The sequence below is a fragment of the Strigops habroptila genome, chromosome 6 (assembly GCF_004027225.2).
Source record: "Strigops habroptila isolate Jane chromosome 6, bStrHab1.2.pri, whole genome shotgun sequence".
NCBI classification, from domain to species: domain Eukaryota; kingdom Metazoa; phylum Chordata; class Aves; order Psittaciformes; family Psittacidae; genus Strigops; species Strigops habroptila.
The window spans coordinates 60,099,181-60,116,251 of NC_044282.2; the positions used below are offsets into that span (position 1 = coordinate 60,099,181).

At 45.0% G+C, this 17,071-nt stretch overlaps 1 protein-coding gene across 4 annotated transcripts in view; it reads right to left on the reverse strand.

Annotated features, from left to right (window-relative positions):
- MTMR9 (myotubularin related protein 9) overlaps positions 1-17,071 on the reverse strand; it is a 37,208-nt gene that overhangs the window by 3,956 nt on the left and 16,181 nt on the right. For 2 of the 4 annotated variants that reach the window (XM_030489689.1, XM_030489687.1), the window contains 5 exons: positions 16,606-16,767; positions 13,942-14,083; positions 13,112-13,332; positions 10,800-10,951; positions 9,952-10,089 (listed from right to left, as the gene is read on the reverse strand). In XM_030489689.1, the coding sequence (XP_030345549.1) occupies positions 9,952-10,089; positions 10,800-10,951; positions 13,112-13,332; positions 13,942-14,083; positions 16,606-16,767 (815 nt within the window). Of the gene's footprint in view, positions 1-6,164; positions 10,090-10,799; positions 10,952-11,350; positions 11,749-13,111; positions 13,333-13,941; positions 14,084-16,605; positions 16,768-17,071 lie in introns of those variants that run through there. The other 2 variants (XM_030489688.1, XM_030489691.1) reach the window with 2 other exon arrangements.

The window sequence follows — 17,071 nt, forward strand, 5'->3', positions numbered from 1 at the left end:
GGCCGTGAGGTTCCCAGCTGAACCACACACGCTGCCAAATGCCACCAGTGGTTGTTTCAAGTGCCACCTGCTGATTTCCTCTAGTGCACCTTAATTCTTGTGTGAGGCAGAGAAAATTGTTGTTCTTCACCTTCTTCATGCCAATATATCTGAGATCTCCATCATATCACCACCTCAGCAATCACACTGAGGGGTCTACCACCAAATCAAAGGAGAGGGAAGAGCAGAGCCTCTAGCATGACTCCACGGCTGCTCTCAGGAAGGGCACTATGGATCCAGCCTTGCAGTGAGGGCAAACAGACCTCACCTGGCATGCTGGAGGTAAAAAGAAAAGATCCTGTTGTCTCCAGGGCCCTGATCTACGTTGAGCCAAATGGCTTTTTCCACTCAGGAAGGATGATGCATGGAGTAGTAGTGGTTTTGCTCTATCTGCTAGCCTGGCTCTATAAAGTTCTCTTCTAGACCAGTACCATGCCAGAATGGCAGATCCATTGGACTGACAAGAAGCAGGAGTGATTTAATAACCCAGTTACTTCTTCCAGCACCAAGGCAACCATCTGGAGCATTAAACTGGGACAAACACAAGCTATATGGCACTTCCAGCAAGCTGACCCTGAAGCCACCCTGTCCTCCTGGTTCAACTGTGAGCCAAGGCCTCTCTGATACAGCCCAGCTGGGTAACCCTGCCTCTGAGAACCAAGGAGACTGTCAACTTGTGAGAAAGAGCACAGAGCCCTGCGAGATAACAAAGGTAAAACCAAGGACAGAGATTTGTCAAGAGATTTTGTCAAAGATTGTCAAGACCTGAAAGGTAGCAGCTCCAAGGTGCAAGAGGAAGAACCTCAGCACAGGAAGGCAGAAAATCCTGAAGGGGTGAAAATGCAATCCCCCATAGATAGCACCTCAGCAGCATGGATGTTCCATTCCAGCAAGCAGCTGAGGCTGACCCTCCTGCCTGATGAGCACCCATCAGCACAGAAAAGACCCTTTGGGTGTCTTTCTCAGTGGTCAGCACAGCCTTGTAGCTCGCTAGTCCTCACCTGTATTGTATCCTGCTCACAGTCCCTGTGCATGATAAAAGATGCCCCCAAAACAGCTCCAAGGAGACAGGGAGAGTTACCAACTACTAGGTTGCTTATATGTTTTATATTTTTCATGGTATCTAGGTTTTTGGGTTCTGTGGGTTTGTTTTCTTGTTGGTTTTTTGTTTTGTTTTGGGTTTGTGTTTATTTGATTTTTTGTTTTGTTTTGTTTGGGGTTTTTTAATCCATGTCCAAAAGACTGCCAACAAGAAAAGCAAGTTCAGAAACAGCATATGGAGGAATATTGGAAATGCAAATTAAAAGAGCCAAGGGGAAGAGAGTAGGACCTGTTCCAACAAGCTGCTCTGCCTCTCAAGGCCGTGATGACAGGGAAGGGAAAGTCAGATCTGGGCCGGGTGTTAAGGCAACATTCTCATCAGGAAGAAATCCAGGGAGCTGAAGAAAGAGAGAGAGGACAGCAAAAGGTTGATTTTAACTCAGGAAGGGGGACAGCTTGGTCCTCACAGCACAGCACCGTCTTCACTCATACAGGAGGTGCCATCCTGTAACAGCAGCTGAGTTACAGATTTAAGAATGCTCCTAATTTGGAAAACAATATATGCACCATCCTCTAAGGGATCTGCTTCTTCGGTAGTTTATCCTACTTCTTTTCTTTCCCCCTTCAAGCTGTTCCAAAACAGCAACAATTTTAACACGGTGTCGCTCGGGTACAACGCAAGCCCAAGCAATGGCAGTGTACAGGCCATCCTCTTTTTCGGGGCAGGGGGAGGGGGCAGATTATTAGAACACAGAAGCTGGCAAACTCTGGAGCATCCTTTGCACGGCATGTGGGGAGGCACTCCTCGAAGCTGGGACTGCCAAAAGGGCCAGGGCAAGGACCAGGGAATGCTGCTATTGGGAGTCTCCAGCAGCAGACAACAGCCATCCACCCTCTCCCAGGAATCCTAGGCAGTACAGTGCCATGGAGCCAATGGCTCCACGAGTGCTCTTGTCACTCTCCCTCCTCCACTCTAGTACAACCTACTGTTCCTGGACAGCTAAGCAAAAGGAGCTCTTCCTGGCCTTGCAGGACATCTGCAGGAAACACAGCGGAGCTCTTGCCATAGAGATGTGCTACCCCTTAGGTTTAATGCTCTGCCCAATACAAGGCTCATGCCCACAGGGTATAGTATTTCTGTAGACCAGCTATTTTTAGTGCTGTTGACAATCATGCAGATACTAAATACACGGCTTTCTGTAAGATTAGCAGTGACCAAGGTTTCAGGTATGCCTTCTGATCTCCCCTTTTAGCTCTACCTGGGCTTTACTGCATGCCTGGTAGCGCAGAGCTGGCTTAGTGCCTAGAGCTTTGATCAAAGCTGTACAATAGCCAAGCAGTTTCTGTCCCAAAGAGTAAACAGACAAGAGGCACAGGAGAACAGGGAACTTTGCCTGGACTCACTCAGAAAGTGCACTTCTTCAGCCAAGACTGATGCAGATGACTTGGGATGACACCAGCAATCTGTGGCAGTGGCAGGACCAGGACTTCAGTCTCACAATCCCCAGTCAAATGTCTAAAAAACCATAAAAATAATAATACAAAAATAAAAATCAATCATCCTTCCAGTTCACATGAGGATCCAGTGGCAGTGACAGAGCTTTAGATGACCGCTCATTAAACCACATTACGCATCTTCCCTGTGACTCAATTACTAAAAGCATCTAAATTGCAATGTTTAACACCGCAGATGCTGACTCAGGCTGCAGGGCTTTTCCCTTTGGCCGGGTCCCTTACCAGTTTCTCCAATCCAACGTGCCATGTGGAATCACAAACAGACGGACTGACACAAGTGAGGAGGAAAAAGAGGTGGAGGACAACAGCAGCATTTGAATTCAGCATTGCCAAAGCCTTTCCCATTGTGAAATGACAGCCTCGCCAACTGCTGGCAGTGCAGCCAGGGTACTTTGTGTATTTGATGTTGCGCAAGTACCCATTAAGAATCTGTGGAAGAAAACCTTTTTCCCAGGGAGGCCTTTTATTTATTTATTTTCCTTCCCAAACATAGGAAAACGTAGAAAGCAGAGCCCTGTACTTACCCCACTGTAGTTTAGATTGCTGTTCTCTCCCTGAAATAACTGATTAAATAGGAAGTGGGGCTGTTGGTCAACGAGAAGCTCAACATGACCCAGCAGCGTGCGCTTGAGCCCAGAAACCAACCGTGTCCTGGGCTGCGTGACCAGCAGGTCGAGGGAGGGGATTCTCCCCCTCTGCTCCGCTCTGGTGAGACCTCCCCATTCAGCCCTGCGTCCAGCTCTGCAGCCCAGACACAAGAAGGATGTGGAGCTGCTGGAGTGAGTCCAGAGGAGGCCACGATGATGCTCTGAGGGCTGGAGCACCTCTGCTATGGAGACAGGCTGAGAGAGCTGGGCTTGTTCAGCCTGGAGAAGAGAAGGCTCCGGGGAGACCTTAGAGCAACTTCCAGTGCCTAAAGGGGCTGACAAGAAACCTGGAGAGGGGCTTTTGACCAGGGCCTGTAGGGACAGGACAAGGGGGAATGGCTTTAACCTGACAGAAGGGAGATTCAGATATTAGGAAGAAGTTGTTCCCTGTGAGGGTGGTGAGGCCCTGGCACAGGTTGCCCAGAGAAGCTGTGGCTGCCCCATCCCTGGCAGTGTTCAAGGCCAGGCTGGACGGGGCTTGGAGCAACCTGCTCTAGCGGAAGGTGTTCCTGCCTGTGGCTGGGGGTGGGAACTGGATGGTCTTTAGGTCCCTTCCAACCCAAACCACTCTGTGATTCTATGCATTTTACCACAGTAAGTCAAACGGTCCATTTAATGGACGTTTTTTCTTATGGCATCCCACATTTGCAGAGCTACAGCCCTCCTGCACACTGCACAGCAACAGAAAAGCCTTCAGCATTTACAGCAGAGTGCTGTGACGGCACAGCCATGACCCAGGATGCTTAATACTGGGTAAAAGGTAAACGGCAGCACAAAAGAAAGAACTTCAACTCCTTTTGTGTAAATGAGAACAGAAGTACGTTTTCCCTAAAAAACAGCAGAAGCAAACACTGTGAATTTATGCACCCAACCTGGTGAATTCCCTTAGGAATTCAACAACTTTGAGTCTTTTTTTTTCCCCAATCATTTTATCCCAAGCAAGTTTTGCTTACTAAATTAGCAGGCAAAAATTGTCCAAAACCCCCCCCATATTTATATGAGAAGCAGGTTTTCTTCTGTTCTTTGCAGCGCCCCGGTTGTCTGCCAGTACTTTAAGATACTGAGGGAGCAGATTTTGAGCTTTAAGAGTAAACCCCTCAGTTAGCGTGACCTGCAGCATCAGATAAAGCAATCAGCAACACTCTTGCAACAGCGCATCAAAGGATCAGCATCTCCAGCTCTAATACATAAATGCCGCAGGCTTGTCTTGACATTTACACAGCAGGAGAAACTGTGAGCAACCCAACACAGTCCAGCATCCTTGAGTTACGTTTAATGCACAATAGTAGTTCATCTTCATTGTTTTCTTTCCTGCTTGGGGGAACAACTGGCAACATGGAAGAGAGCCCTACAATGGCACTAAGTAAAACCACTTGGGTTTTCAAAGAAGAAATGCCAGTGGCCTCAATCTGCTGAGTTTTAGCTTCCTCCAGAACTATTCATGCCACAGCATGTACAAGATACTGGGATTTGGATGATGCAGTCACCACCAGTACTTCATGAGGTAAGCCCATGGACAATTCACCCACAGGGGTTGTTTCCTTGCCAGGCTGCTTTGTAGGAAAGTAATCACCCCTCCTACCTTGTAAAGCCTTGTCAGAGGTGGTGAAGAGGTTATAAACGGGCAAGATGGGCAGACTCAATGCCAGACAACTTCAGAAAGAAAGGCTTAGAAAGTCAGGCTAGAGCTCAACTGAGTCACTGACCAGGCACCAAGCAGAGTCTGCCTCTGTCTTCTCCACTCCCTCCCATAAGGTGTTTCCACACATTGAATCAAAACATGGTGTTTTACAGGCAGATAATATGGGCTGAATAAATCCGTCACAGCTGCCCTGAGCAGCCTGTTTGCACATACAAGCTCTTTAAAGTCATTGTGTTTTCATGAGCGGCATCTCAATTGTAGTTTGAATCCAGCACATGGCTTTACGTCCTTTTAAATATTCCAGAGCCCTTATGTATTTGGTTTTAAACTGTTGGACTAGTGATGCCTTCTTATCCATACTCAAATAAAAACACAAGAAGGGAAGTTAAATAAAAAGGAATTTCAACACTTGGGTCAGTTATTTTCTTCCCTCCAAAAAGCAAGCTTAAACCAAATCAGGCTGCTCCAATAACAGCTAAAAATGTTTTAAACTAGACCCACTCTGTTTCAGCTTGGACTTTTGCAAACATTTTGCTCAAGTAGGGACTGAAATCAATCTTTTCACATCAAAACCCTCAGCACCCTTCACTGTGTTATTAGAGAACTGCACACGTGCAGCACACACACGTATCTCCATCTGCTGAAATACCAAAAGCCACAGGAATTCTTCACCGTGCAGGGGAGTTGCAGAGACCAAGAATGATGCCACAGGCAAACAGACAGCCCAGTGGTACACAGCTTCCTGACCCACCAGCCAGAAGAGATCCAGGAGATTCCCTGGTTCACAGCCTCTGTTTCCCAAGAGCTGTTTGTCCTTTTTCCACTCCTTCCCTTGGCAAGTACACTAAAGTACCCCACCTCCCCTAAAAAGCCACAGATAACCATGACCCCACGCCTGCTGATGGGCCTCTTGCAAAGTTTTGCTTCATTCCGAGCCACTCTCCCTTTGAAGACATCTGCCTACCTTCCTTTAGAGAGTTCAACACAAGCATAAAGTCTTAGCTACTTGTTGAGCCATCATGTGCAGAGCTGGTGTCAAAGGACCAAACTCCTGACAGCAGAGTTCTGCAAGCAATGCACAGACTCAGGGTCTCAACCTTCTCCTTTCCATGCAGCACTGCAGCACAAACCCCTCTTTTACCACCACAGCATGTGTTTGGCTGTAAAAGAACATGTGTGAGCTGAAAAGAACCGAAGTTTCAAGCAGAGCTTATATCCAAGTCACACACACATCCCTCCAATGGAAAGCGAAGGCACTACTAATAAAGAAGATTCAGCACTGTAATTAAAGAGTTTTTTAGTCTTCAAGGTTTTAATTTGAACAGACATTTCTACTATGTTCTCAAGATATCTACAGCAAACTTTACAGCCACTTTGTGTCTGTTTTCCTCCCCCAATTTCAGCCATGGTAGTTTTTTTTCTCAGATTTGTGATTTTTTTTTTGCAATATATTCAACACCACAGCAGCTGGGACTCTGTACACATACAGCATACATCTAATAATAGCACACAACTCCCAGCTCTGTTACTTATTTCATGTAAAATGATATCAAGACTGATGCAGCAGCCAAGTCCAATTAGCAATTCCAGATGTTCGGACAGAAGTGCACTCATCACTTAAGTTTGTACTAGTTAACAGATACATAGCACACATCACACAGTGCTATTCAGTGTCACACAGTTACAAAAAAGGGAGTGCTAGTAGAGATGTTTTCCCTTCATACAGGAACCTGTACACAACAGCACTTCCCATGGCTTTAGCAAAGCATACATTAGATGCCAATATGCTGTACAGTGCAGTTTAAGTTATATCATATGCAACATGGACAATAGTGCACTTAAACCAGTCACCACATTCAAGAGTTAGATCGATACAATCAAAATATTGAAGGTACATATTCCCTTATGAACACTGTGCAAGTTAGTTCCTTTTCCCTTTTGCTTTTAATTTTGGTAAATGGCAGAGCGTCCGCATTGATTTACCCCAGCATCTGGGGAAGGGGGCTCAGTGTCCAGCTTATTACACAAACAGCTATGTGCAAAAGAGCAGAAGCAGAGCTGTCAGCAAGAGTGTAAGGCAGTGTTGGACTGCAGAGCCACAGTGCTTACAGCTCAGGAAGGTGCAGGTGACCTGCAAACAGGGTGTCAGTGACTTCACGGGGCAGAGTCCAGCAGATATCCCCCTCTAAGAGGAAGTAAGCTGATCATCAACACTAAATATGTGAATAAATATGGTGGACACACAGGTAAGCAAAGTTCTGGAGTGCTCCACTGTGTATTACACCAGTAGCTACCAGACTGGAGCCTGGGAATGAAAACATTAAAAGAGAACATGCAAGTAGCCTGGTATGAGAGGTCTGTGAACTGTCTTTTCCCAGGACCACCTGCAAGGGCCCACACATCATGTGCGATACCTTGCAGGACTGCTCCAGGTAACGTCTCAGGAAGGTGGTGACTTGCAGGTTAACTCAAGCCTCCAGCTCCTGCTGTTTGCAGTGCCTACAAGGCAATACACAGCAGAGGATCGGGGAAGAAACCGCTGTGGCTGCTCAGACCGACACCAGCATTTTCACACAGAGGCTGTGAACCACATTAAGCTGAGGCAAGCACACAGCACTGGGGTGTGGATTCAGTCCTGATACACCCATCGAGGATGAAATGCCAGCTCAGAGAGAATTTGCTGCCTTTTGTTAGCTGTCACAGCTGGTTACCCAATTTCCTCAGATGCCTGCAGTTTGCATGAGAGACTAGAGCAGCCAGGCAATTAGATCAAAAAAAAAACCCCTCTTTGCTTCTCTATTATTTAGCTCAATACATAATTACTGTGTTAGGAAATTGCATAACCTTTAAGTGTGCTTTATGTATAGTCTATTATGGGGAAAATAAAGCCTTCTGAATCCTTCCCATCTGGCTAGCGATAATGCATTTCAGATGTACAGAAACAGTAGAAATTCTGAATTGGATATGGATACAGCACCCAGGCAGGTGCAGATCCCACAGACATAATTTTGAAGGGTGAGGAATAATTTTAGGGGCTTACATTTGCAATATACCCAGAAGGCAGCTCCAGAAGCCAGAGTCTGGAGGTAGGAGGAAGGCATGGCCAACTTGTGCCCCCCCGTTACGCAGTACAGGTCACCAGCTACCCTGACAAGCGTTCCCTATGTCAGGCTGGGTTTAGTGAACAAGACTGTCACTCTTCAAACCTAAAAAGAAATTGGTATTACAAATAGGGGGAATTACTTTTCTGCCTTAAGTGAACATCAGTTTAAAAGGGATCTTTATTTTTTTAAGCCAGATGACTTTAGGACTAAGTTTAGGTTAGTTGAGAAGAAAACAATTAAAGAAATAAGGACTGAAGCAAAAGGCATTAAGGTAGCACTTAATCACTACCACATAATTTTACATAGCTCTTGGTTATAGAACTTACCTTAGAATATATTTAGTGGTTACACGATTTTTGCAATTACTCTCCAGATACTTCTATGACAGCTAAAGATCCTGCATTCCCACATATATCTATCTTTATATGAAGTGGCTTTTAAATAAAGGCAGCTTCATTCCTAAAAGAGCTTAAACTGTCACAGAAGCTCAACAGTTTCCAAAGAGATCAATGCTGACCTGATGCAGCTCCATTCATTTCAGTAGAACAGGCTAACAGCAAGAGCCCTTTTAGACAGTCCCATGTGCACTGTCATTAATTCAAGTCTTCTCAGTCATGTACAGCTACCAATGGAATCAAGCTGAACAAATGCCTAGGTAAGTTAATATTCAGACCCACTCTTATCTGTATTTTTTCCTTAAGAGAAAAAAATTTCTAGCAAAACCTCTGATTTTATAAAAGCAGACTTCAGTCACAGAAACACAAAGACCAGCTTCAAAATACAGTTACTTGGAAAAAAGCTTATCCCTGAAGTCTTCAAGCAGTTTTAGCAGCTAAAAATGATCTAAATCATTAGCGTTTTTGTAGTGATGGCCTCTTCATCTGCAGCAGCTACCTGGTATGTTAGATCACCTTAACTTCCAACTTCTGCTTTTGATGTTTCACAAAATGTATAGCAAGAGCATGAAGGGAAAAGCACACCAGGTGGAGCAAAAGTGTTTTGTTGAGCTGCAGGTTAAGCCCTGCTCTTGCACCCCAGCAATGCTGAGAACCTGTTCAAGTGTGGAAAATCAGCCAGTGCAGTTCAAAGTCTCAAGAAGGCAGCTTGATTCTAGTTAAAAGGACAACTCTGAGCCACTGTTTTGCAAGTGAACACCTCTGTGAACTACTTAACCCTTTTGCTTTCCAGGTAGAATAAAAAAGTTTCTTATTCCTTAGATGTTTGTCCATGTGGGACAATTCTACCTGAAGGTCATGGCTTAAACACTAGCAGCAGAATCCCTACTTCGGTTCTGTATTGCACTGAAATTTCTCACTCTGGTTTGGTATTCAACTTACTGCTCCCAAGCCAATGCTTAACAAAAAAACCCCAAGTGTTAGACGTGAAGGCTACTGAGGGTATCATATAGACTGGTAGAACCTGTAGATAGATTGTACCATTCTCTAGTTTTTCTGGGAAACTAAAGAACTAAGCTGCCTTACTTACTCTTGGAGAGAAAAGGTGCTTTCAGACAAAATGCCTTTACCTATCTATACACAACTTTGTATTTTCATCCTGCTGAGTGTTCAGAGAGTTCAACAAGACCAGAATAAGTCCAAAATAAATCTGAAACATCCCGTCTCTTGGCCCATCCTGGTCATCCACACAGTTGGTTGGAGGTAAGAGTTCCAGCTTCTGCTGCCACTGTACACAGTATCAAGACACAAAAGCTGCCAAGAGAGGAGGACACTGTGCCCAGTCGTGTATGTCTGCTGTAAACAAAACAAAATGCCCTCCCAAAAAGCAGAGAGGTACATAGTGTGAAGTGGAGGTTTCAGCAGTGGGAGGACTGAGGGTCAGCTGTACCCTGAGGGCTCTGCAATACATGCACTTTCCATGTTTAGTCTTTAACATAAAGGGGACTGGAAAGGAAAGACCTGAGGCAAAGCCCGGCCAGCTCACAGGTTCTCCTACATCCTATCATCTGTTCCCATCTCTGCTATCTGCCTCCTCAATGCATTAACCTTTGCCTGAAGTTGCTTGTTGTATTTTATAATGTTGATCATTTCTTCCTGGGCTTCATCCTGGAACTTGGAAGGTCTGTTCCACCGAAGAAAGACACCTGAAAGTCCAGAGACAGCACAAGTCAGAAGGGTTTCCTGTTACAAGGAAGAAACATTACTCATATTCCACCAGCTCTCAAGTAATGCACATACAGTTTATGCATTTTACCCTCCCCTACAAATAGCATTTAGAAATACTGACCAAGAAATACTCTCCAAGTTCACCATTCTATTAAAGAAGCTTAATAAAGGAAAAAAAAAAAAAAAAAAAAGGTTATTTCATTCCCTTTTTCCTCATAACTGGTCAGACCAATCTATATTCAGGTTCCACCCTGCCATGACAGCCTGCTTGCTTCACTGTACCTGAGATGAAGAAAGTTTCTGCAGCAGGGAACCTACAGCACACAGATTATCCTGGCCAGCATAGACAGTAACAGAGAAACGGGAGCCTTGGTTGATAGAGAACAAAAGCCTGAGGTCTGCAGAACATGTGTCGATTAGGTACTGCAGAAATACTGTACTGTACTGTAAAATGGTACTAGAAAGGTTCCCTGGCAAAGAGTAGCATGTACCAAACCTCAGAAGGACAAAGCATCATGCCTCTGGAGATGGCACATGCCAAAAATATTTTGGAACAGATTTCAAAGACCTCCATCAGCTGAGACAGACTATGCACAGAGCACAGACAACAGGAACAAACCCTTAAGAAGCCTTACAAGTAGCCACAAAGTATATATTGCCTGTAATAGAAAAAGCCAGCCTGGCTTACCTTCCCAGAGCTGCAGGCTCTGTGGGGCAACGGAGGGCCAGATGACAAGGCTGTTGGCCTCAAAAAGAGGATTCTGGAATTTTATCAGCTCTTCAGACCTGTTCACCCAGGACCACAGGGACATAGTCTTTTGTGGCAGCTTCAGTTTAGACCTAACAAACCCATAGGAGCAAGTTAGTTTTCACTTCTGTACTGTAAAGACTTATTTTGTCAGAATCCTGATGACTAGAAGGCCTCAAGCTTTTCCACGTGCTACTAGCCCAGACAATTCAGGCTAATCCCTTCAATACCCCTCATCAACATGGCAGAGGGTATAAACCCAAAGCAACTTATTCCACCTGGCCGATTACAATTAGTTTTGAAGAAAAGGATGGGGAAATAACATTTATAAGTTGGGTGGAAGTTAGCTGCCTTCTGTCCAGATGAAGAATCAGTCACCTCCCCAAAGCAGTTCAACTGCCAGGTTAGGAAAGGGTTTGAACTCCTGTGTTAAGACAGAGCTGGGGGATGTGGAAAGTCTGCATCAGGGAAGGATGGTAGTGCAATTCTGAGTACACTAAAGCAGCGTTACTGCTGGAATTGTGCAATGGGCACGTCTGATGAGGTCCCTCTGGTGGCAGGAAGCATCAGAGCACAGAGAGAAAGCAGTGCTGTTTCCCTGGGTCAAACCCACCTCCAGGAGTTACACAGGGCTCTCTAATCCTTAGATTCTGGCAGACCTCATTCTGCTTACGCTAGCAAATTGAACTGCCACCAGGCAGGAGATTCACCATCCCTGTGAATGCTTCAGGCAGCACAAGCTTAACATCAGACTTCAAACATTTTCTGTCCTCACAGGCTGACATGATCAGATGTGACAGGCAGGTTATTACATGTAACATTCTATACTCTTTCAAATTTCATCTTATTGGTTTCAAGTCTAACTTGGTTTTGCAGTTGTTCAGCAGCCCTGTAGAAGACAGAAGAGTCTCTTCTCAGCAAACATTATTTTAAGGGCAGAGAGGTTGATAGAGAGTTTCAAATTGCCTTCCATAACTGTAATAGCAGTTCTGTTTCCCTTCTACTCATTCAGTGGTCTTCAGTTAAGCAGCAGACCATAGAAACATAGAATCATAGAATGGTTAGGGTTGGAAAGGACCTTAAGATCATCTAGTTCCAATCCCCCTGCCATGGGCAGGGATCCCTCAACCTAGACCATGTCGCCCAAGGCTCTGTCCAACCTGGCCTCGAACACCGCCAGGAATGGAGCATTTACCACTTCTTTTGGCAACCCATTCCAGGGCCTCACCAGCCACACAGTAAAAAACTTCTTCCTTCTATCTAACCTGAACTTCCCCTGTTTAAGTTTGAAGCCATTACCCCTTGTCCTATCGCTACAGTCCCTGATGAAGTCCCTCCCCAGCATCCTTACAGGCCCCCTTCAGATACTGGAAGGCTGCTATGAGGTCACCACGCAGCCTTCTCTTCTCCAGGCTGAACAGCCCCAACTCTCAGCCTGTCTTCATACGGGAGCTGCTACAGCCCCCGTGTCATCATCGTGGCCCTCCTCTGGACTCGCTCCAACAGCTCCATGTCCTTTTTATGTTGAGGACATCAGAACTGTACGCAGTACTCCAAGTGGGGTCTCACAAGAGCAGAGTAGAGGGGCAGGATCACCTCCTTTGACCTGCTGGTCACGCTTCTTTTGATGCAGCCCAGGATACGGTTGGTTTCCGGGCTGCGAGCGCACACTGCTGGCTCATGTTAAGCTTCTCGTCAACCAACACCCCCAAGTCCTTCTCCGCAGGGCTGCTCTGAATCTCTTCTTTGCCCAACCTATAGCTGTGCCTGGGATTGCCCCGACCCAGGTGTAGGACCTTACACTTGGCTTGGTTAAACTTCATAAGGTTGGCATCGGCCCACCTCACAAGCGTGTCAAGGTCCCTCTGGATGGCATCCCTTCCCTCCAGCGTATCAACCAAACCACACAGCTTGGTGTCGTCGGCAAACTTGCTGAGGGCGCATCAATCCCACTGTCCATGTCGCCGACAAAGATGTTGAACAGGATCAGTCCCAACACCGATCCCTGAGGGACACCACTGGTCTCCAGCTGGACACTGAGGCACAGATTTCTTTAGTCACACTCACCCACTTGTAAGAGGGACAAGCTCCCTAATATTGCATCAGACTACATAACTGCAGCACGAGAAGCTCACCTGAGCTAAGGCAGACCACACAAGCACCCTCACCCTTTTTCAAACTAAAAAACTTTTCTTTTTTTTGTCGAATACAGCCCAATATTTAAGGGCTTCAAAGCAAGCATTCTTACCAACCTTTCATTTTCATTGTTGCCCAGGAAAGTCCCGAACTGTGAAGCATAAGCATGTTCAAAGAGCATAATGAGGAACCGTTCGTTGAACTCAAAAGAGCAAGGGAACTGACGAAGGATTTGCCACACACAGTCCAAAAAGAGAAGAAACACTGGGGCCTCCCATTTCTGCTTGCTATTTGAATAGGCTGATTGGGCACAGCGTTGTTGAAAAGGGTGACCAGCCTGTACGTAAGAATCAGAGAAAGCATCACACACAAAGTACTGGGATGTGAGTATATGTAGCAAAAAGACTTCAGAGCTAGTTCTATCCATGCAACTATTGGACAGAACTACTATTCTTTTCTACAATGGTAATTTCATCAAGCATCTGGTAACAGACTGCTAGCAACCATGACCAACTTTGCTGGCTGTTTCAGGCTATGTAAATAGCCCCATATTTGATCACAGAATTTTACCAAGAACAAACTGGTGTAGGTTCAAAGCACCAGGCTGAGGATATTAGCTACAAAACCATAAGGAGCCTTTTAGTTTCTTCATACAATGAGTACTAAGGTTTTGTGGTTTAGTCTGAACAGTGTTCTCTAAAGAGATGTTCACCCTAAGCATGCAAAACAGGCAGTTCCCCCAACCCAAAGAATTACCATGAGAGGCAGCAGCCCCATGGAGTGCCAGAGGTGCAAATGATTCAGTTAATGATGTTGCTCTTAGGACAAAGGCCATTCATACTAAGCAGGGCTGCAACAAGGCCCAACCCGTTTGTTGCCTCTGAGCTATTTCTCAATACAACGGTCACTGGAATAGATTGCCTTTTTGTCCATAGGCATGTCTTACCTGCAGCCACTCCCTCACGACAAGAGATTCAAAGCCACGTATGGTCCTGCACCTCGGATCCAAGATAATCTGTGCCAGAGAAGTTACCTGGAGTGTCGAATCAGTTCCTTCAGTCCCATGGACTAACACTGATGCACCTTCCCTGGGAAAGAAAAAAGTGGAAAGGAATAAAAATATGAGCGAGCAGAGCACATCCCAAGGATGTATGCATCTTAATGGATGCCATTACATCCCACAGACACCAGAGTTGCCACCCTGATGATGCTGAGGTTTTGCTGGCTCTTTATCCAGTCTTCCTTCCCATAAGCTTACTCCCTGCCCTGCATGGAACTGTACCACCTTCCCCACCCAGATCCTTGCCAACACTAACCAGAGCTCTGCATCACTTAAGGCTTAGTTTCTTGCTAAGCGTTGTGGAAATCAAGACCCTTTGCCACACTGACAGAAGATGCACCATGAGATCTCTTTTGTGGTTCTCGCTGTTTTGAATTGGTAACCCTTTGAGTCATAGCATGGAAATGCATCTCAAAATCTGCTTGTGTCGTTTATTGTTTTGCCAGGTATTCTGAAATCTTCCCATAAGCACTGCAATGAAGACGTATCATCCTACCAGATGCAAAAGAATACTATGAGATCCTTGCTCAAACCTTAATTGAATTTGGGTCTCAATAGGGGTTTACTGAAAGAAAAGTAAGCCAATAAGCCAGGTCAGAAGAAATAAAGAAAGAAAGAAAAGGCAGAGCTTGGCCTCCAGAAAAGCAGCAGAATTAGTGTGCTGAGCAAGGAAGCTTGTCAAAGAGGCAAGCCCAAAGGCTCCTCTCTCACTAGCCAGCATAAGTGAAGCAGAACAATGTGAAGAGCTCAGAGAGTCTGGGGCAGGAAGGTTTTGTGCATTGCTAGGGGCCCACGTTCCATCACTCCCCACAGTCCAGTGGGGAATGTCCAGGACAACTGACTGCCTCCCCTCTTCTCTATTCTAGGCTGTATTTGGATACAACACCAGAATCTCATCCATATGCTCCTGAAGGAAGGACTGGATGGTATTAAATGCCATTCATCTCTCTTACCCTTCCCAAACCTTAACCAAATATCTCTATTCCACAAACATCTGTACACCTAGAAAGGAAATTAACTGCAGATTGTATCTGTTTCTGTGCAGAGATCCAAGGTATGCAGCAAAGCATGCGTAAGAAAGATCAATATACCAAGCAAATAACCCTGCAGATATTACTTGCTTTAAGTGAAAACCCTAAGAATCTATATCTTAAGCATTGCAACACCTTTGTCTATAGTCCTATGTCTAAAACAAACCCAGTGCCTTTGAGGTATACATAATCTTCAGATACACTTTCTCTCCTGCTGCAGGCAGTGGCAGATAAAGAGGCTGCTTAACAGCCAAGCACAATTGCAAAGGCTAACTGCAAGCCTATGCTCTCCTCAAAATGGGGCACACCAGAATAACACTATTTTCACCTTTCATCTTTCAGGCTTCAGACCTTTAAGATGCTGCAAGATCTGTCCCAGTCATTCCCTCCCTGCAGCCAATATAACTGAACCATCCCTGTCAGCTCAGCTACGATCTCAAGGCTCTGAATGAGGCAGGCCAGGCACCAGTGCTGACCTGGCCTGCCATAGCTCAGGGTAAACAGAAAAAGCAAAGCTGAGGTTAAAAAATGATGAAATTGTCCACTGCCCAAAGAAACCGGATGAGTTTCATCACCAATCTTAGTCATTATACACACCTTCCATTATACACATGCAGGAAAGAATTATAGATAAAACTATAGATCAACAGCAATCCTTTTCTGACAGAGTCAATAACTAAACAGGCACTGTCAGTGCTTTTAAAAAGCACAGCAGCTCATATTCTATTGGTAAAACACCAGAACTGCATTAAGGATGCATTTCAGCCTATTTGTGTATCTGTATAACACACTCCCTAGCTGGTATGAAAAGCTAGGTTTTCCCCGCATTTTGAGAAGGGCTTTCCCCTCAGACTCACAAAGAAATCACATTTAGAGCCCTGCGTTTGGTCTTAGAAACCCTGACACCTGGCAGCTTTTGCTCTCCAGCCTGAGGTCTAAAGACAAGATAGCCAAGTCAGCAGTATTTATTAATGAAATGTCAGGTTAAAAGCACTTATAAAGGATGAACAGGATTGCTTAGACAAGACTATGGGGATAAAAAATTCAAGAGGAAAAAGCACTGGGCTAATTCCTGGGGAAAACAAGGAAACGCCATTGTTTTAATCTCCAGAAGTCAGGTATTGGAAACTTTCAGCCAAAAACAGAGGACTTTAAAAAAAAAAACCAAACTCTCTGTGTTCTCACATTACTAAGCTACCAAACAGCATTTCAGGTGGGCACATTCTAACCAAAACCTTAAAACTAACTAAAGTAGATTGGTTGCATCAGACATAGGAATGTACCTTAACTAGATTATCTATATACATATTCTTAGTCAAGATTTCCTCCCTCAGGCTTGTACTTCTAAAAATGCAAGCAGGATTTACTGGAGGAACATTCCTTAACCATGAAGAAACACTATCTTGCATGGTTACGATCAAGGCAGTTCACAGTGGCCAGTTACTAATATTTAAACTGGAAATAGGGGTAGCAATCTGTAATGAGTGAGTGAGTAACTTAAGGCTTTCTGAAGATTTACCTATCAATACACTGTGCAGCTAGGCAAGCTGCAGTTAGTATCTCCTTGATGTGAGTCAGCCAGTTGGAAGCTTCCAGTTTACTCAGCCAGCGGTCCATGTTGTGTGACTGGTCATTACAAGCTTCCACAAGTTTGATGAGGCTTTCCTGCAGAATATTAAACCTTTGGGAAAAGCAAAACATTATTGAAAACGTAAGCAGTAACGTAACAACCAGGACAACTTGCTTAACTGATCTCAAAATAAAGCACTATGATTTATACAGAGTTATTTCAAAAAGTATGACCCTATATAGAAGTTGTGTCTCCTCATTCAGCAAACCTGCTCTTGCTGGTAATGCCACACCATGGCTAACTGTCAGCAGAACACTACTCTTTGGATGTAAGTAGCCTCTTACCTTTCAGAACAAATTGCTTCATAAGGCATTACAACAGTAGGGCCTTCCAGTATCTCCAGTAACATTACTGC